Source organism: Phyllostomus discolor, chromosome 1 (assembly GCF_004126475.2).
Source record: "Phyllostomus discolor isolate MPI-MPIP mPhyDis1 chromosome 1, mPhyDis1.pri.v3, whole genome shotgun sequence".
In the NCBI taxonomy this organism is placed as follows: domain Eukaryota; kingdom Metazoa; phylum Chordata; class Mammalia; order Chiroptera; family Phyllostomidae; genus Phyllostomus; species Phyllostomus discolor.
The window spans coordinates 154,596,790-154,617,668 of NC_040903.2; the positions used below are offsets into that span (position 1 = coordinate 154,596,790).

General features: G+C 46.5%; 1 protein-coding gene and 2 long non-coding RNA genes across 3 annotated transcripts; all 3 read right to left on the bottom strand.

Moving 5' to 3' along the window:
- Positions 1–1,005: 1,005 nt before the first annotated feature.
- Positions 1,006–3,135, bottom strand: RHOV (ras homolog family member V). The gene is made up of 3 exons (XM_028506679.2): positions 2,808–3,135; positions 2,542–2,600; positions 1,006–2,336 (listed from the first exon to the last, which is right to left on the bottom strand). Exons 1-3 carry the CDS (start codon positions 3,013–3,015, stop codon positions 1,893–1,895), a joined length of 711 nt encoding a protein of 236 aa, XP_028362480.1. The 5' UTR covers positions 3,016–3,135; the 3' UTR covers positions 1,006–1,892.
- An 8,528-nt stretch (positions 3,136–11,663) lies between these two features.
- Positions 11,664–12,881, bottom strand: LOC118501935. The gene is made up of 2 exons (XR_004904589.1): positions 12,752–12,881; positions 11,664–12,309 (listed from the first exon to the last, which is right to left on the bottom strand). It is a non-coding gene; the product is annotated as an uncharacterized LOC118501935 (long non-coding RNA).
- A 5,119-nt stretch (positions 12,882–18,000) lies between these two features.
- LOC118501933 lies at positions 18,001–20,861 on the bottom strand. The gene is made up of 2 exons (XR_004904587.1): positions 20,660–20,861; positions 18,001–20,462 (listed from the first exon to the last, which is right to left on the bottom strand). It is a non-coding gene; the product is annotated as an uncharacterized LOC118501933 (long non-coding RNA).
- Positions 20,862–20,879: the final 18 nt, after the last annotated feature.

The following is a 20,879-nucleotide window of genomic DNA, read 5'->3' on the forward strand; positions in this document are numbered from 1 at the left end:
CTCTTTTTCACACACACACACACACACACACACACACTGTACTTCCTACAGAGGGGGCTAGGCTGAGACAGAATGAGTGCTCGCCTGGGCCAGCAGTTGCCTAGCAGGCATGAGGTGTGCCTTAGAAACACCTCTCCAGGGGAACAACATCCAGGTACCCAATTCTAGAGTCTGCAAAGTGCTCTTACAGCTGCTCGGTAATATCAAGAGAGATATTACCTTTTATCTCTGGGCCTCACAGTAAAATGAAGTGTCCCTTCACCCCTCACCCCCACCCCCAAGGTGCCCTTTTAAGTTCCTTCCAGCTCCAATCCCAGGGAATAGGAAATGTTTGCTGGATTCCTGCTCCTCTCAGGGTCCTCACAAAATGAACCCTCATTCCCACAGGATTTCTGAGACCAAACTTCTATTTAAATTGTTGACAACTGGTACCTTGACTAGGTCCTCATGTGAACTTTGAGTGCCAAAGCTAAAGACTAGGTCCATCCAACGCCAAGTCCAAGAAGTGTGGCCACTAGTTGAGGTTTAGGCTGTATGGGGTTTCTTTGTGCTCAGGCTGTAAATCAAGGGGTCCCCCAACCTAAGCCCCTGGGCCCTGAGAACTGTTAGAAGGATCAGAGGAGGAGAGTTCGAGGGCTCAGGATTGCCCCAGAGCCTCAGCACTGAGCAAGGTGCTCTAGAAAGGAGGAGGGGAGGGGAGGGGCACCACCCACCTGGTGAGGTCATGGGAAAGAAGCTCTGGCGCTGACACCTGGGGAAACCCGTTTCCAAGCTGCTTCCCACGCTGGCTCTCCTGGGAACCAGCTAAGCCCCAAGCGGGGAGCCCCAAACCTCCCCCCCACTCCCAGTCCAGTTCCCATCACACTGCCCCATCTAATCCAGTCCCCACCTTTCAATTTAGCCTCTGTCTTTTGGAACCCAACCAATCTCTATCCACACTGTGGAGCCTTGAGGAGGGCTGTGAGAGAGCAATGGATTGATCACTCTAGGAAATGACACAAACCATTAGCTTCAGAAACTTAAGTCTTTATTTGCACACTCTGCACTGTCCTACCTTCTAGGCCGTGACCTTAGAGAAAAAGGTGACCCCCAGCCCCTTCTTCCCTCAGGTTCTAGTTTGCAGCTTCTCTCCCTCCTCTGCTGGGCCTTGCATCTCACTTCCTGCCCCACTCCTGGCCCAGCCAGTTTGGGCAGTGCCTAGGGAGCGGTGAGACCCAGTTCTTCCCAGGGATCAGCCCTGCCCTCCCTGGCCTTGGGGGTTGAGGGCAGCCCAGGTGTCAGCCTTGCTCCTCAGCTGCCCCACTTCTCTGCTCTCCTTCTCACTCTTACTCCGTCCAGGCCTCGCTCTCTGATCTGCCTCATGCTTCCCAGCCTGCCTCCAGTCCCAAGGCTCCAAGCCTCACTCTCTGCTCCCTCTCCATCTCTGACTTCTATCTTTACGCAGTCCATCCCAAACTTCTCTAAAGCTGTACACCTTCCTGCCATCCAAGATGCCTAGCTATTTCCTGGGCTCTTCCTCAGCCCTGTGCCAAGGAGGTGGGGGGGACCACTACAGGGGTCCTAATTCAGCCAGCCTGACCTGAGGGCCCATAAGAAACAGGAAACTGGATCCCAAACTGCTTGGAGGTGGCTGACACTGTTAGGACCATCCCATGAAAATCAAAGTGCTGGGACTTCTCTGTAAGCCTTGACCACAGAAATCCAAGTTATAGCCTTCCTTCCTCCAGGCCATGGGCTCACCCTGGCATGAGTGGGCAGGTAGAGGCCCATGTCCCCAGTGTTCAGAAGGGACTGAGTCTCATGGGGTGGCCTGGCCCTGCCAGTAGTCCCCTACCCCAGGTTCCAGATGTCTGTGGCTTTATGCCTATTGCTCCCTACTCTGCCACAGCTGTTCAAACAAAGCAGAAGAACTTCTTCCAGCGGCAGCGAGAGAGGGTGCGCACACCTTTGGCGTTCAGTTTCTTCTCCAGCCGGGCTTTGTGCTCAATGGCACTAAGAATGGCCGAGTCAAACACCTCCTTTAAGTTCTTCTGAGTCAAGGCAGAGCACTCAAGGTAGCAGCAGGCCCGAATCTTCTCGGCCAGGCCCTGAGCCTGGGGTTGGGGCACGGGACCCTCCCGGCCCCCCTGGTCCAGCTGAATCAGGACATTGACATCATCCCTAAGGTCGGCCTGGGTGCCCACCAGCAGCACCGGCGCCTGGGGGTTGTGAGTGCGAATTTCAGGCAGCCATTTCTCTGTGATGTTTTGGAAGGAGCTGGGCTGCACTACGCTGAAGCAGGCCAGGAAGACATCGGTATCCGGGTAGCAGAGGGAACGAAGGCGGTCGAAGTCTTCCTGGGATGGGAATGCCAGGTCATTAGTAGGATTATTCCCTATTACAGCAAGCGGAAATTCAAGAATTCGCTTTTCACACAGGGTTGGAGACCTGAGACTCGTTACCAAAGGCCCAAGGCCTTCTCTATTCCTGATTCATCTGGGGTCCTCCCAACCTCGAGACCACCTACCCCCAGGCCAGTAGACACCATCCCCAGCTTCTCACCTGTCCCGCCGTATCCCAGAGCTCAATGCGCACAGGGGCTCCATCCACCAGGACTTGCACTACAGGGGCGGGGCGGGGGAGAGGCTGAGTTAGGAAGGCGTCCTGGGCCCCACCAGGCCTCAAGAGCGCCACCTCAGGGCCGGGTCCGGCCTCTCGCGGGCCCCTGGCGGGGGGCTTCCGTGCCCTCCCGCCTGCGTGCCGGCCCCAGCCCCCGGGTGCACAACCCCACCCCTCAGCCTCGCGGCCCCCGGGGCTGTGGAACGTACCAGAGAAAGTGTCCAGCGCCGTGGGTCGGTAGCGCGAGGGGTACCCATTGCAGGTGTAGCTGACGATGAGGCTGCTCTTGCCCACGGCGCCGTCGCCCACCAGCACGCACTTGATGCCCAGTTCTGGGGTTGCGCTGCCCCGCCGCGGGGGAGGGGTCGGGGCCCGGAGCGGAGACGATTCGGCCTCGCTCAGCTCCCGCGGGGGCATGGCCCGCTCCGGGGACAGCCCAGGACCAGGCACTGCTGCGCTGGGAGAAGCCGGTTCCGCGGGCTGCCTCTGACTGAATCTGCCGAGGCCCGGCGCCGCGGCGCCGCTAACCGCCAGTATAAGTGGGGCCCCGCCCACCTCATCTGCATAGCCCGAGCGGCCCGGACCCCGCCCACCCGCCGGGCACCCTCCGGGCACTCCCCCTGCAGTCGCCACACGCGCGAGGCCAGGCTATCTCAAACCCTGGGAGGAAGAGAGGCGGGCCGAGAGCTGACACTGAGAGAATCACACAGGTACAAGGACAAAGACTCGCCAAAATGAAGTAGATCTAAGTATTTTGTCAGAGAAACATATGGAGGATTTATCTTTAAGAGGAGGAAGCAAGTTGCTGAACACAAAATGAAGCCAGTTTATATTACATGTGTTCAAATTAAATCTGACACATGATTGTACGGGTATTTTAAAAATCTGGATAATAATTTTATTAATTAAAGATGATTTTTAAAAGTACATAGATCATAAAGAGGCAGAAGATAAACACAAGCACGAACACAATGAGCAGGAATGTATTGCACTCCCTTTCAAGGTAGGGCTCTGCTCTGCTAAAGGAACTCAGGGTGTTGGAGAAACTAGCTGGGGAGGTTCTTCAAGGACAGTTCTTCATGTGAATATTTTCCAGGTCCGAAAAGCACCTAATATTATCTTCATCATAATCATTATCAAAAGCACATGCCTGCCTAGGCCACCTACTGGCCTCACCCTAGAAGGAGTTTACAGACTGAGACAAGCTATTGCAGGTGGCCTAGGCAGGTCACCAAAAGAGCAAGTGAAGAGGAGTCTGATGTTAATTTCACCTCTACTGTAGCCACACCACCAAGGGACATCAGGCCCAGAATCCTTCCTCTGAACTCTAAGGCAGTCTGCCATCTCAGCCTATACAAAAATCATTCAAAACACGTCATTCATGAGTTTCTGCAGGGAGAATGTTGGGAAGGGAAGAAGGCAATGAATATTAAAGAAAATAGATAATCCTATTTCTCAAATAGCCTGTAGTATAAAAATCCACAAATCCAAATCTCTGAATCTCTTGGAAGAAGTCTCAGAATCCCTGGTTTCCTTCCTCCCTTCCTTCCTCCCTTCCTTTCTTTCCCTTTCTTCCCTCCCTCCCTCCCTTCCTTCCTTCCTTCCTTCCTTTTCTTCTCCTCCTCCTCCTTCTTCTTTAAATCAAAAGTTGAGAACAATAACTAGAACGTTGCTGATTTAACCATTAAAATCTTGGTTGTGGGGAAATGGTAGAATCCCCACTATTCACTTCTATATCACCATGACTACATCCTATATCTCCTATGTCCAAACGTCTGGGGATGCTAATAATTCTTATTTATAGTCCCAAAGACTTCTCAGCCACATCCACATACATTTATTCATCCAGCAAGTGAAAGAGGTCCCAAAGTATTGCCTTGCCATTGTATCCCACAGAAAATCTCAAAAACTGTTCTTTTTAGTCTCCTGGAAAGGGAGGCAAGAATGGGGATTTGAACATCAAGGAGACTGGTCACTGTACTCCTCATTCTTCAGCTCATTTGCTATGTGACTCCTGAGAAATCGCTTGATCCATCTCTGTGCTATAAAATGACAGGTGAAGTGTCTTTATTTCTGAAAGCCCTTCTGGTGCTAGCAATCTGTAATTCAGGGAACCTAAGCAAGTCACCCCAGCCCAGGTGTCTGGACAAAATTACTACACACACACACAGGCTCTTCTTCACAGTGATCTTGTCCTTTCACCCAGGTTTTAATAATAGTTTAATCGTAGCTGTAAATTTAGGGGTAATCCTGTTTTAATCCTTTCTGCAAGGAGGGGGAGTATAAATAATACACAAATGGGGGACAGCATCTGCTGGGCATGGGTAAAAGCCCTGACTTGGCCTGAGACAGGCCATTCACCTCTAGCCCCATGGGTGGGGACACTTTCTGACCTAGGTCCCTCTGTCTGAACTGGTTTAGGGACAGTCTTGTCCGAAAGAGAGGGAGGGAGGAGACAACCTGGGGGAGCTGGTGAGTCACCTATTTCTCAGCTAAGGACTTGCAATTCTGGCTGCTGCTGCTGGGAAAATCACCTCCTAAGGGTGGGTTGAGTCTTATTTCTGCCCACCTGTCAGATCACCTGTCCCAACTTCCAGCTAGACAGCACATTTACTAAGATTTAAACTTGCCCCTGACATCCTCCTTGGAGAAATGATTGATTCTAGGACTGGGGCAGGAAATATCTAAGATGAGCCTGGCGCATTTTATAGTACAGAAAGGGAGGAAGTGCTAAGCAAACAAAACAACAGGAAGATGGAGATACGACAGATGGACACGGGAGCCAACTGAAGGAGCTTCCAAAGGCCAAATCTGAAACAATGTGAGCAACAAAATAAAGGATTATTGGGTTATAGCCCAAAGTATAAAATAAATATCCACAGGCCTATTCTGATATAAATGATCGAACACATAAAAAGGGGGATAATAGCCACATTTCCCATGGAGAATTCCAAATAATGTATGTAAATACTCTACCCTCCAGAAGCATAACCCCCCACTCCTTAAGTGGGGGTTGTACATAGTGACTTCTGTCCATAGGGGAGAGTATGAAATGATGGGGGCAGGGGAGTGAATAACTTTACAGTGGAGAATCCCAAACACTCAGCCAGGTGATCAAAATTAAGATCAACATTAGTAAGTCCAGTAAGTAGTGGGTATCCTTGATATGATATGATATGATATGATGGCATTTTTATCTGTGGTCTTCCTCATAGAAAGAAGGGTCCCCAATCTAATAAGAAAAACATCAGAAAAGTTTTCATTGAGAGACATTCTACAACATGCCTGCCCAGCACTCTTCAAAACTGTCAAGGCCATTGAAAACATGGAAAGTCTGAACAACTTGTAGTCGAGAGAAGCCTAAGGAATGTGACGACTAAATGTGCTGTGTGCTGGGTAGGTCCTGGAAGAGGAAGAGGAAAACGGAATTCTGAATAAAATCTGAACTTTAATGAATAATAGTGGATCAATGCTGGTTCATTAATTGTGACAAATGTCCCATATTAATGTAAGATGAACCTAATGGGGGAACCTGGGTGTGAGGTATATGGGACTCTCTTATTCTTAGTTTTTCTGTGAATCTAAACTGTTCGAAAATAGTTTATTAAACAACAAAAGAAAACAAAAAAAGCTAAAACGTGGCCCTGACATTGAATCATGGCAGTAATAACATTTTTGTTTCAGAAATGTCCAACACAGCCCCAGCTGGCATGATTCTGTGGATTGAGTGCAGGCCCAGGAACCAAAAGGTCACTGGTTCAATTCCAGGTCAGGGCATGGGCCTGGGTTGCAGGCCAGGTCCCCAGTTGTGGGCATGCGAGAGGCAACTAATTGATGTATTTCTTACATCGATGTTTCTCTCCTCTTTCTCCCTCACTTCCCCTCTCTCTAAAAACAAACAAACAAACAAACAAACAAACAAATAAATACATGTTAAAAAAAATACCCAACACAGTTGGAATGGGCTCTAGCCTTATGAAAGGGCTTTATTTGCCAAGTCTCATAAGAACCCAAATGAGATTGCTGGGAAGAGAGGGGTGAATACGCTGGCGCCCAGAGGAGTTAGGGGACTTGCCCTAAGATCAAAGAAGCTAGTAAGTGGCAGTCCCAGAATCAGCAATCCACAGGTCTACCCTCAGGCGTGGTCACATTCTTAGGCATTTCTGTTAATTCCTTATCTTATTCAAAATTACTGCTTACCTTGGGATATCTGCAGCCAAAACTCAACTCAATTCAATAAGAATAAACCGAAAGAAATCTGCCCCTACCACCACCATTATTTTCTTACTGCTGAAACAGGGGTTAACAAAACATCAGTAGTGAGGCAGTGTTTACACCGAGTTCCACCCAGGGGCTCTTGTGTGAGTGAAATGCACCTCAAGCAGTCTTTTTCCATCTGCATGCTCCACTCCAGGGCCCCCAAACCACCAGGCCTGCTGCTCAGAACAGCCAAGAGGCTCAGGTGAGCAGGTCAGAAAGCTTTGAAATAAAAACAGGATGCAAAAAAAATTTTATACTTAATACTTAATTTCTTTGTCAATCTTACGTCAGTAAAGCTGGGGAAAAGCCACTTATTTACCAACACACTAATGACAATAATACTACAATAATCAGACTGCACACTTTGGGAGGTTCCAGTTAAATGTATTTCCAGAGGTTTTCTCTACTCTGTGTGCCTGTGTCCTGGGAGGGAGTTGGTGGCAAACTCAGTGGTCTGGGCTGGGTTTGTGCCTCTGGAACAGGAGCTCACTAGCTAGCCAGTACTCCAGCCCCAAGGTCCCCACCCGCTCCACATCAGCGTCCCATCCCAAGGCTCAGGTTGTCTCCCAGGCTTCTGATCTGCCCTGACTGGTCTCCCATACTCAGCCTTAGCCTCAGCTTCTCCCTGCCTTTCTCTCCATCCAGCTGATCCCAACTACAACAGCTTTTCCCTGACCAGACCTCGCATTCAAGCCCTGGCTGGTATTTTTGAAACACCTGTAGGAGTTGCCACAGCAAACGTTCATCTAAAAGGACTCCCCCTCCTACTTCTTTATTTCTGACAATGGTAGCATAATTCTCTGGAGCCCGGGACCTGGAAAGAGTGGAGCCTGAATAGTTCCCAAACCTCATAAACAATGCACTTGGACCCCTTCCTCTCCTTTCTCCTCTGTCCTTTCTTTGAAGTAGCACCCGACTTCCCTCTTCTGTTAGGTTGCCTTTGCCACGATAATCACCTCATATCTGCCTCTCTGACCTTGTTTCCTTCATTTCCAGTGCACCCAAGCTCCTTAGGGCAATAAACTTATCCCGCCCCTCTTCCACTCAAAAACCTACGGTGAATCCCTGTCAGCCACAGAGGGTAGAGCCCTGCCCGGCACCCCACATCCTCTAGTTAGATTGGCCCCAGTACAGGGTAAGCAGTCACTGAAAATGATCCTTAAGAGAATTTTCAATGACTTGAGAAAATATTAAAAGATATTGTTAAATAATGCAGAATTACATAAACAATTTGAGCCCAAGTATTTTAAAAAGTGTGCACTTAGACTAAAAGAGAGTTCTATAAGAAGGACACATACAAAACGTGAGTCATTACCACTAGCGAGAAGCTTGTTTTGCCTGACAAAGAATGAGCATTCGGCATGCTAGCTATTAGTACTATGTTGCTTATTGGCATTTTCTCCTTTTTCTCCAATGAACATGTTACTTTTGAAAAAAATGGTACTGGAATTTAAAAAATATATTTATTGTATATTTGGAGGAAAAAAGAAAATGCAGTAACACGTCAACAATGGTTGCCTCTGGCAGGATTATGAATGGTTTGTTCTCGTCTGTTGGCTCTGTGAGGTTTTTCACTGTGGCAAGTGCTGAGCACACAGTGAACGAAACAGGTCATCTGTTCCCTGACTTTGCTCGGCCTGACGTCAACCCCCTTTCTCTGCGCTCCCTGTTTCACAGGTTCTGAGAACATTCTGTGTTTGCTGTGTGCACACCTCAGACTGCAATTAGACTGTAAGTAGCTAGAAGACAGGGAAGGTCTTGTAAAACTGCAAGCTTTTACCACCCCCCACCCCGCTCTAGTGGCATCCCATGGGCAGGAGCTTGTTCACTACTTGTGGAATGAGTGCATGAGGGAACGGCGAGGCACGGTCTGCCAAAGGACAGAAGGGCTGGTGGGTAGTGCCACCTTCCCTGATGCCATATGTGCTTATCCAAATGGCCAAGCCCTGGGCCCAACCAAACCCTTAAATGCTTCTCCCCAAAGACTGGTTCCAGGGCCCAAAGCCTCCTCTTGAACAGAAGCTGGGGCCTGATGCCACTGAGGTCCGTTTGAGTCCCTGGGGTTAACCCTAGAGCATCCATGATGGTCATGACCATGACAAACATTAGCAGTTTTACAAAAAGAGCACCCAATGAACAAGTATTCAATTAATACTCATATCACTCTAAATTCTCTCCTTGGCATTGGTTATATAAATTCACACTTTGCAGAGTTGTAACCAGGGATATCTCAATTATTTAACAACTGGTATGGCTTCAGAAAGATACTAGTCTTGTGCTAGAGCAGCTTTTATTAGACCTCTGGTGTGTTTGACATTAACCCTTGCAGGGAGGGGTGTCCAACCTGTGGCCCGTGGGCCGCATGTGGCCCAGATGGCTGTGAATGCAGCACAACACAGAAATCGTTTATTTACTTAAAACATGATGAGGGTTTTTTTGTGTGTGATTATGTGTCACAATGTATTTAATGTGTGGCCCAAGACAACTCTTCTTCTTCCAGCATGGCCCAGAGACGCCACAGGTTGGACACCCTAGTGGCTGTATTCTGCGGAGGAATGACAGAGACACACTCAGGGAAGTGGATATTTCAACAACTGGTGTGGCCATACACGCACGAACCTGCTGAACTTCACCGGTCTGGCTGGATCTGGAGTGAGTGTGAATCCAGCACAGAAGGCTTGGGAACAACCTGAAGAAACAGCAGGAATCAGGCCCAGAGGGGACAGAGAGAGTGTGGCCCATTTTGGAACTAACAGTAGCACAGCCTGACTGAGGGAGGGAGTGGGGAGAACGAGCTGGAAAGGGAGGCAGGAGCCAGCTCCAGGCCACAGCTTCTCTTCCTTTGGGTTTGTGTCACTGGGGGCCAGCTAGCTCAGCCTGGGGTGAGCAGGACTACTGTGTCCCAGGAAGCAGAACTTAAAGTGCTAAAACCAGGAGGGCTGTTCACCCTAAGTACTCATACCCTTCTTTTTGCTCCTGTTAATAATCCCAGCCTGCTCTTCAGAAAGACCATAGCACTTGAAACTAGAAATAGAGCAGGATTCTCCAAGCCAGCATGAAATCCGCTTTCACTTATTTTTTGTGAAAGTACTTACCTGAAAGGTACTAGTTTTTGTTCATATTTATGTTTATATAAAGCTAGTATTTCTAATCCAATTCCTTTTCCCTCCTTTGTCTCAAATAAAAATGTTGTCAACAAGATACAAGTTAGCTCTCCCTGGCTGGGTTTCTCAGTGGTTGGAGTATCATCATGTATACCAAAAGGTTGCAGGTTCAATTCCTGGTGAGGGCGCATCCCAAGGTTGTGGGTTCGATTCTAGTCAGGAGGACGTGGATGGGAGGCAACTGACTGATGTTTCTCTCTCTCCCTCAAATCATTAAATATATTCTTAGGTAAAGATTTAGAGAGAGAATTTAGCTTGATAGTCCAGAGCAGGGGCTCTGGGACCCAGCGCCTGGGTTGGTATCCAGTTGTGTCACTTACTAGCTGTTGCCTTCTCTGGACTTCAGTTACCTTGTCTGTAAAAAGGGCTTAAAATAGTACTTACCTCAGAAAATGTTCTCTAGTGCTCGCACACACAGAGTGCTCTGCAAGGGCCAACTATTACTACAATTACCTTCCCCTTGAGTCAGGACAAGTTTTTTCAGATAAAGTCAAGGGCCTGCCTGAGACTGAACGATGCAAATTCACCAGGTCACGTAAGGTCCACAATTTTGTCTTTTGTGATTCCGATTGGGGAAACAAACAAAAAAAACCTAAGCATTTATTCAAGTCATCATTCTAACAAACTGGTATTGTTATTGTGTTTATTTTATAGATGAGGAAGAAAAACAGCTTCATTGAGTACTTGCCTGAAGCCTCATGAGTAAGAGAGGCAGGATCTCAGAGCCCAGGTTTGCTGTTGCTCCAAAAACACTCTCTTTCAGTTCTCCCCTTAAGAATTATGGGCTACAAAGCAGGTTACCTGTTGTTTTATTATCTTTTGCCTTATATATACTAATTACCATTCTGACATTTAGTCAGAGATCTTTTGAAAATTTTGTGTTGTAACCCATTTTATTGAGAGATTATGTTCATGATGCACCCATTTTAATTGCATAGTTCAATGAGTTTTGACCATGTGTCCACCTCTGTCATCAGCACCACCACAGTCAACATACAGAACATTTCCATCTCCCCTGAAACGGTCCTGGCCCTGGCTGGGTAGCTCAGTTGATTAGAATGTCATCCCCATCTGCCAAGGTTATGGGTGGATCCCTGATCAGGGCACATAAAGAATCAACCAAACAATGCAGCATAAGTAAGTGGAACAACACAACGCCCTGGCTGGTGTGGTTCAATGGATTGAATGTTGACCTGAAAACCAAAGGGTCGCTGGTTCAGTTCCCAGTCAGGGCACATGCCTGGGTTGCAGGCCAAGTCCCTAGTGGGGGGAGTGTAAGAGGCAACCACACATTGATGTTTTTCTCCCTGTCTCCCTCCTTTCCCCTCTCTAAAACTAAATAAGTAAAATCTTAAAAAAAAAATTCATGTACAAATCTTTCAGTGGACATACGTTTTCTTTCTCCTGGGTAAATATCCGGGTATGGAATTGCTGGGTCGTGAAGTAAGTGCATGGTAATGGTTATACTATTTTATATTCCCACCAATAAGAAGTTCCAGACGCTCCACAACCTCACAACACTTGGTACTGGCGCTCTTTTTAAACATTTTGGATTTTATTGTTGTTGTTGCTATTGCTTTCAAATACAAAAATCTTATCATTTTAAAAGTTGTAAAACAGTTTCTGCAAGAGACCATTTTGGGTGAGTATATAGGCAAGTTTAATTCAGACATATGCAGTGTGACACAGTATCACCATGTAAATGCATACTAACATGTCAAGTCATGCATTCATTCTGCAGGCACTCCCCAAGTCCCTATAGCATGTCAGGTCTTAGGATCTAAAAGTTCGGAGGCAGGATGAGGGCTGGTTGTTAGATTTTATTGGGTTTCACATTCATCAGAGGAAGTTCCTGGCTTAGGCATCTTTTGCCTGAGGCCTCACAGGTAAGAGAGGGCCAGGATCTTGGAGCCCAGGCCTATCCTAGACTTAAGGAACCAGTAAGAAGCATAGCAACTGGCTATGAGGCAGTTCTCTGAATACCATTATTTCCTGGGCACTGTCCCCAGATGTCTCTAAGTGGACTGGCTTTCAGAGAATCCTGGAACGTTGGAGATGGTCACAGTTGAGGAAAGTTGAGGTTGACAACAGAGGAGGAGAGGAGCTGAGTGGCTAGGTGACTTGTCCAACAGCAACATCTGGTTGAGTGTGAGTCCTGATTCTGAAAAGGGGGCCCGGAGAGGCTGTGTGGAGGGGGTGGAGGGGACAGCCATGGCCAGCCCGGGAGGGGCTCCTGCAGAGGCCGTGCTGGTGCAAAGCATGGATCCCACCGAGACACCCATGCTCCCTGAAAGAAGTTTATAAAACTATACCAAATACTAAAACTTTTCATTTTAAGACCAAATAGTTGCAAAGGATATCACTTCTAGCATACTGTTAATATTGATGTTTAAATAAAACTACTACTTTGCTCTTTTAAACGTATACATTGGAATCTAACTACTAAAGCAATCTGATATTCTCCATCATCCATTAAAAAGCATGTGGACAAGCTCTTCTCTAACAGCTGGAAATTTTATGTTATTTATTTTCTCTGTCAGTGTTTCCAATCTTACTGTAATGTATGTTATGCTTGAAAGTTTTTATTGATACCTTATCCTAATTATTTTTAATTAGCATATATATTTTAAAAACTATTATAATGTTAATTTCTTGTTGTTGTAAGGCTCTAAGGTTTTATTTCACTCACCCCCCCCCCCCCCGGTCCCAGGTGGATTCGAATTCATTACCTCGCATGTTGAGGGACGTGCCTCTTTCTCAGGGGTCAGGCAGGGTGTAGAGAATCAGTGTCACTGAACTGTCCTAGGCTACCACCTCCTCAGAGTCAAGGCTGTCACTGAAGGCATTACCTACACCAGGCTGGGGAAGGGAAGAATGGAGGCAAAATTCTCTAGGTCTTGGCATAGTTTTCTTTTGAATTAAGTTATTGAATATTATTATCCACATGATCAAAACATAAATACACTACACATTTTCATAAAAATACACATAAAAGTAAAATTATATTAGAAATACATCTCTTGATGACATGCATAGGATTTTTTAAAATTTTCAATGAGTTCATATATTTGTGGATAGAAAGCTTGACTGAAAGAAAGTTCAGCATTGATTCTCTTCTCTTTTGTTTTGTTTTGTTTTGTTATGTTTTGTTTTGCATTGATATAAATGTACAGAAACTTTGTTCAAATAAATCACTAGATGGGAATGAGGTTTGGTATAGCAATAGTGTTGGAACATTTGACTCCCCTTCAAAGTTACATGCCAAAAATGTTAGTGACTTTTTTTCAGTTAGCTAAAACCTGCTTAGGTTCTCAAACTGCATTCAAGTTAAAGAACTAGACACCATTTGATGTTCAAGGGACTTGTTATCTAGTCTTTATTGTCTTTGTGGGAACACCAACAGTAATTCCAGTGGTCTCTCTGCAAATTTTCATGCCCTGAAGCAATGCACTGTGGTGTAAGGGGTGTCTCACCCCCAAGTTGTTGAGAGGTCTACTTTCTTTTCTTTGAAGAGAAGTGGGGGAGGTGGAAGGGAACCTACCCCTCGGACCTTCTCTTGCTGGTTACTTTTAGAAAAGAGCCAAGGGAAGCTGAGGCTCTGGACACCAATTCCCTTATTAGTATTTGGTTTATTATGTCCCTTGGGATGTGTGAATCCTAGTTTTGAGGACTACAGACCTGAGGATGCTTTTATTTCTTACCTAGACAAGTGTCCTCTTCCTTGCTGCCCCAATGGCTTCTTTGGGGCCACTGGGCCTACAACCCTAGAAGGTGGTGGGGAAGAAAGTGAGCAGGCTAGGTCCCCAACTGCCTTGCATGGGGCTTTGCCATTTACTCAGTGGGAAAAGAAATAATAGTAATAGGGAGGAAGTAGGCTTTTTGAGAACTGAGGAGATTCGGGTAGGTTTGAAATCAAACAGGTAAGAGAGTAGATATACAACCTCTTGTAAAGAGTTGTGAAGAGGCTGAATGAGCCAAGAGACTTCCTTCCTTTAACATATTTTAATAGGAGCCAACAATGGGCTGGGCCCTATCCCAGGATGGGGTGTGCAAGACACCTGTTCCTGCCCTCAGTGAACAGTCAACCCAGGGAGGAAAAGAAGGGTCGGGAAAGAAGAAGAAGAGGGGAAGAGGGGAGGGGGGGTATCAGGCAATTGTAATGCAGGGTGGTCATTATATGGGGTAATCAGCACAGGGGCCTCAGGGAGAACCTAGGAGGGGCCCTGATCCTGGCTGGAGGAAGAGTATCAGGAAAGGCAGTCCAGAGGGGACAAAACCCCAGGAATAAATTCTCAAGCATCTGGAGGACCGGGTGCATTCTGGGAATATCCTTAGATCAGCACTGAGAGATAAGAACAGATCCAATGGAGTTTAACTGGGGATGGGGCAAAGAACCACTCAGTTTCCTTAATAAGTTTTGTGGTTCTATGTTAAAATGTATATATGAAAGAAAAAAACAAAAAATTAAAAAAATGTATGTACATTTTATGTTGTGATGATTAAAAATCATGTATATGATGTAACAATTAAAAATTAAATTTCAGGGACTTCCGGTTAAGACGGAGGTATAGATAGTCATGCTTTGCCTCCTTGCACAACCATAGAAACAATTACAACCAGATCTTAAAGACAAATAACAACCAGATCTGTCAGAAAGTCAAACTGTATGGAAGTCCAACAACCAAGGATTAAAGAAGCCACATTCATCCAGAGGGGTAGGAGGGGTGGAGTTGCAGAGCAGGGGTGTAGAGGATGCAGTGAGGTGCAGAGAAGCAGTGGTAGCGGCAGAACAAACAGTTCATATGTGGTGGATAAAAATCATGAGGGATACTTTGGGAACCAGCGGACCCCAGGCCTGGGCCAGATCTCACAGCCCAGAGTTCCAGCACCAGGAAGATAAACCCCCATCACCTCTGGCTATAAAAACCAGTGACTGTTGGGGCAGTAGAAGAAACTGCTGGATTTTCACCACTTAAAGGACTCGCATGAACTTAGAACATATGCAAACCCAAGGGGTGGCTGAAAGGGCACCAATTGTATATGAGAGGTAGATGGAAGCAGGTCAATTGCCCATTAGGTCTCCAGAAGCCAGGCAGCAGCATTGACCCCTCTCTGAGCTGCCTCCCTGCCACACACACCCATAGAGTCACAAAGCAGTGAAGCGGGTTGCCCTGCCCTGGCAATCACCTAAGGCTCCACCCATACAATTTACAGGTGCCTTTTCTACACAGGCCATGATACTAAGACAGGGAGTAAAAGCAGCTCTACCTAATACATAGAAACAAACACAGGGAAGTCGCCAAATTGAGGAGGCACAGAAATACAGCCCAAATGAAAGAACAGAACAAAACCCCAGAAAAACAACTAAAGTGGAGATAGTCAACCTATCAGATGCAGAGTCAAAACTCTGGTGATCAGGATACTCAAAGAACTCATTGAGTATGGCAACAACATAAAGGAAGAAATGAAAGATACCCTAAATGAAATAAGGAAAAATATACAGGGAACCAACAGTGAAGGGAAGGAAGCCGGGATTCAAATCAACAATTTGAACAAAAAGAATAAATAAACATTCAACAAGAACAAAAAGAAGAAACAAGAATTCAAAAAAAATGAAGAAAGCCTTAGGAACCAATGGGACAACTTTAAATGTACCAACATCAGAATCATAGGGGTACCAGGAGGAAAAGAGGAAGAGCAAAAAATGGAAAAAACTTATTTGAAAAAATAATGAAAGAAATTTCCCTAATCTGGTGAAGGAAATAGACATACAAGTCCAGGAAGCACAGGGAGTCCCAAACAAGTTGGACACAAAGAGGACCACACCAAAACACATCATAATTAAAATGCCAAAGGTTAAAGATAGAGAATCTTAAAAGCAACAAGAGAAAAGCAGAGAGTTACCTACAAAGGAGTTCTCATTAGACTGTCAGCTGGTTTCTCAAAAGAAACTTTGCAGGCAAGAAGGGACTAGCAAAAATATTCAAAGTGATGAAAAGCAAGGACCTATAACCTAGATTACTCTATCCGGCAAAGCTATCATTTAGAATGGAAGGACAGACAAAGTGCTTCCCAGACAAGGTAAAGCTAGAGGAGTTCATTATCACCAAGCCATTATTACATGAAATGTTAAAGGGACTTATTTAAGAAAAGAAAGATCTAAACCATGAACATTAAAATGACAACAAACTCACAACTATCAACACCTGAATCTAAAAAACAAAAACAAACTAAGCAAACAAGCAGAACAGGAACAGAATCATAGATATGAAGATCATTTGGAGGGTTATCAGCTGGGAGGGGGAAGGGGCAGAATGGGCTGAGAAAAGGTGCAGGGATTAAGAAGCATAATTAAGAAGAACAGGGGGATGTTAAGAATAGTATAGGAAAAGTAGAAGCCAAAGAACTTCTATGCACAACCCATGGACATGAACTAAGGGGGGTGGGGATTGCCAGAGGGAAGGGGGGGTAGCAGGTGGAGGGGAGCAAAAGGGGAAAAATTGGGACAACTGTAATAGCATAATCAATAAAATATACTAAAAAAATAAATTTCAAAACAAATTCCTAAATTTCCCATGAAGAAGAATTTTAATTGATTTATACTTTACCTTCCAAGAAACATAAACCTCTACTTCTTAAAGTGTGGGTCATGTGTAGTGACTTCCTTCCAAAGAGGACAGTATGAAAGGGGGAAAGAGAAACTTTAAGGTGGAGAAAGCTAACAAACACTACCTCAGTTGGGTTATCAAGGTCAACATCAACAGTGATAAGTCATGTTGATGGTATGTACCTTTGATATGATGTATGATAATGGATAATGGTACTTTACCTTCTCAAAACCTACACCTGCTAACCACGAAAAAAAGATATCAGACAAATTCCAATAGAGAGCATCCTACAACACTCCTCAAAATTGTCAAGGTCATCAAAAACAAGGAAAGTCTGAAAAATTGCCATGGTCAAGAGGGATGGGCCTAAGGAAAGATGACAACTGAATCGTATATGATGTCCTGGCACAGAGAGAGGCTGTTAAGTAAAACTAAGGAAGTCTGCCTAAAGTCCATACTTTAGTTAATAATAATGTGTCAATATTGGTTCACTAATTCTAACAAGTGTACCATACTAATGTAAGATGTTCATACCACGGGAAATTGGGTGTGAGGTATATGGAAACTACTGCCTTCTCATTTTTTCTGGAAATCTAAAACCATTTTTTAAAAAACACCTATTTTAAAAAAATAAATTACTTATGTCAATTAAGTCATCCCTTTCCGTCTGGGTCTTCATTCAGTTAACAATTACTACTAATAGTCAACTCATACTAGGCATTTTATAGGTATAAGCACAATGCTGAGTGATTTGCATATCTTATTTTACAAGTGTAAAAACAGAAGCATGACAAAGCTCATTCAGGCGACTGTTTAATAAATATTTATTAGTGAGTTAGTGACTGCCCCACAGGTGCGAGGGTGTCTTTCAATTAATTCCCTGCAGGGGCCTCAGGTGCCACTGTTCAGATTGAGCTCAATCACATGACCACTGCCTCTTTTCCCCCAAGCAGCTCTTCCTCCTCCTGGACTATGGTGTCACTGCACCATCTTCCAAGTCTCCCAAGAGAAGCCCTGCACTGTCCTTCCCTCCTGCCCCGACATCTAACTTGACACTAAGTCCAGTGGGCCCTTCACAGAAACGTCTCACCACTGTCTTCCTAGTCTACTCTCTCTTTCTTCAGGTTGGGCCTTCACCACTTGTCTTCTGCATGTGCCTCCTGTCTCATCCTTTCTAATGTGTACTCCACCCAGGCCATCACCTGCCTTTCTAGAACCCACATCAGATGATCTCATCCCCCACCAATGCCTTTCTCAAGCTGGCCACAGCCAGTCCCATTTCCTGTTCCCCCCAAACATCGCTGTATGCAGGCCTTTGCTCTTGGTTTTCTCAGGGCCTGCTTAAAGCCTTTCCCTTTTTGCCCTTAGACTTCAAGTCCTAGGTCAAATTTGCCTGCTTTTGCATACCAAACCTCTTTCTCCCTGGCCCAGCAGTCAGCCTTTATCTGTCCTATGGCAACTACTGCCTGGTTTGTGAGGGGTAGGAACTAGTGGATCTGCCTGCAGCTGTGAGTTCCCTAAGGCACCTTTGTATCCCTTTGCTCAACAAAGTTCAAGTTATTTCCCATAGTCAGCTTCTGTTATATAAAAGCATAATGCCCACACTTCATAATTAGGTGCCAGTAAGGGGCGAGAATAAGAAAAACCATAGCAGTTTTGAGGGGGAGTTGTACAGGTCCAGGGAGAGGTGGACTGGAGAGTGGCTGTCAGATTAAAGCCACATTTAGAGTTATGGAGCCCGTGCTCTGTTAGACATCCTGCTGTAGCAGCGAGCTTTCTACTAGACCACCTCATTTACTCTTCCAAACAGACCTCCTAGGTAATTATTGTATCTATTTCTGTAGATGAGGAAACCAAAGCTAAGAGCATCAGATGTGCAATGTCACAGCTAGAGTTACTGGGCAGGGATAAGAGCACTGTGGTCTGTGGTTCTTATTCAAAAGTCTAGCCTAAGTATTTAGTAATGAGTATGTGGAAGAATACTGCTGTAATCACCTCAACAGGGAGTATGTACTGTGTCTGCAGCAAGCAAAACCCAGTTAGGCCCCACCCCACACATCCCAGAGAGCAGTGGAGCCCAATAGGGAGGCTTTGGAAACAGTGAGGAGATGGCTGGAAGAACTCTGCATCTGGGAGACACAAACCACCATGCTAATGGGCTCCATGCAGGGAGCACACTCTCTCTGCACAGTCCAGATCTGAGGAATCAGCTGGACCCCTGCCCTCTTCTCTCAGTTTGCACTGGGGGCATGGGCAATGTGCCTGGATTTGAATATTGCCTCCTGGCTTCCCACTTCCTGGCCACAGGACCTTGGACAAGCTGCTCCACAATCGAACTTCAGTTTTTATTTTTGTAACGTGGGGAAAAGAGCAGTGCCTACTTCATAGCAATAGTGTGTGTGCCCAAAATGAAATAACAATGATTATTAGGAACTTACTGTAGTTTGGTGCTTGGAACACTACCAGTACTCAGTAAATGTCTTTTATGGTTATCTGACCTTTGGCTGGACCTGTGTTTCCCTAGTGCAGATAACAGGTGATCTGGGGTGGAGCCTCAAACAAGGAGCCGGGCAGCTCCCTGGCTGGGATCACTTTTCCTAGGGAGGAAACCTCCTGCCTAACGCCTAACTCCTGCACCTTCCAAGCTCGACCTGTCTGAGGCCTGTTAGGAACCAGCTGCACAGCAGGAGATGAGCTTGAATGAAATGCGCTTGAATCATCCCGAAATCATCCCCCTCCACACTGCTAATCCCGGTGCATGGAAAAATTGTCTTCCACGAAATAGTACCTGGTGCCAAAAAGGCTGGGGACTGCTTCCTAGCCTATGGGGCAGCGCCCCTGGTGGTGAGAGCGGCTCCCGGCTGCACGTTACGGGCGGGAGAAGCGAGATCCTGAAGTGACGGGTGGTTATCTTGGACAAAACCAGTCACCATATTCTGGGGCACTCCAGGCCCACAGAGTCCTCGGTAGGGGCTGGTGAGGGTACAGTTCTTTGCACCTGGCAGGGAAGTTAGGCAAGAGTAGCCTGGCCACACAGTCTAGCGAGCAAACCTGGACGCTTTTGAGAGCAAAAGGGGCGCTTTTAGTCATTATGCCGGGGGGCTACCCGTTAAAGCAGGATGGCGGTGACTCTGACCAAAAGCCTTCCACTTTAGCAAAGTAGAGTCCATGGGCCCCATAAAGGAACGAATTCCGATGGCCAACGAGGGTGGAAGAGGGAAACCCAATCGCAGTCGCACCGGAACTCTCGCAGTTCTGTTATTTAGGACTCCACACTCACCTCCAACACTCGTCCCTACTTCCTGCCAGGTTTTGCAGTTATTTGTTCTCTGCTCCTCCATACTTCGCTGCGGCCACATCTGTGGGTTTGCCCCTGCTGTGCCCTAGAACATGGAACAGTGCCTGGCACAGAGAGTGCACTCATTTGTGTATTGGGTAAACAAATACTCAACCTTTTGAACAAACCCATCAACCTCTTTTCTAGCATTAATTATCTATTTATTGGCTCATCATCCCTGTTGTACTATGACAGTCAAGAGCAGTACTGTACTTTTACTTATCTCTATGACTAGCACATAGCAAGAGGCCAGGCACAAAGCAAGTTTTTGTTGAATGAGTGAATGGAGGCAACCTGACACCCCTTAGCTGTGCCTTTTCTTCTCTGCTGCCTCTTCTTGTTTCCCCCCACACCAAGGAGCCACTGCGGAGCAGATTAGAGGCAAGTTAGGTAGCACATGGCTACCCACTGGCTGGGGCACTCAGCTCTGCCACTTTCTGGAAGCTGGTGGGCCCGTGGATGTGGGAGAAGAGAGATCAAGACTGCTTGCCTGTGCTTTGTGAAAGTAGGGAGGAACGGAAGAAGGTTCTTCTGGGGCTTAGGGCAGCTAGCTGTTGAGAAAGGTGGGAGAGGGGCTGGGTAGGGTGTCTGAGCGAGGGAAACCTGGGCATGAAATGTGCTGGGGACCGGCGAGGATGGAGCTGGATGGCGCTGGGTGGATCGGAGAAAGCGGCTGAGAAAACCGGGATTACCTCCTAGTGCCAAAGCCCGGAACTGCAGCAGGGTACTGGAAGGAGAGGCTAGTGTATGACGCGGCCAGTCCACCACCCCGCTGGTCTTCAACAAGGACGCATCCAGGTCTCCGCCCCAAGCAGAGAACCGCAGAGTCACTCCCGGCTCCCTCCCTCCACCGAAGACTGGGTCGGACCCCACCCCGCCCACCGCCCTGGCCAGGTTCACTCACCACTTGCG

Bases quoted from the DNA above. Each gene is read 5' to 3' on its own strand.
- RHOV (XM_028506679.2), bottom strand. From the start codon at position 3,015: ATGCCCCCGCGGGAGCTGAGCGAGGCCGAATCGTCTCCGCTCCGGGCC. The intron at 2,601-2,807 runs GTACGTTCCACA...CCGCCCCTGTAG, and splicing joins GGCGCTGGACACTTTCTCTG to TGCAAGTCCTGGTGGATGGA. The intron at 2,337-2,541 runs GTGAGAAGCTGG...TTCCCATCCCAG, and splicing joins TCTGGGATACGGCGGGACAG to GAAGACTTCGACCGCCTTCG.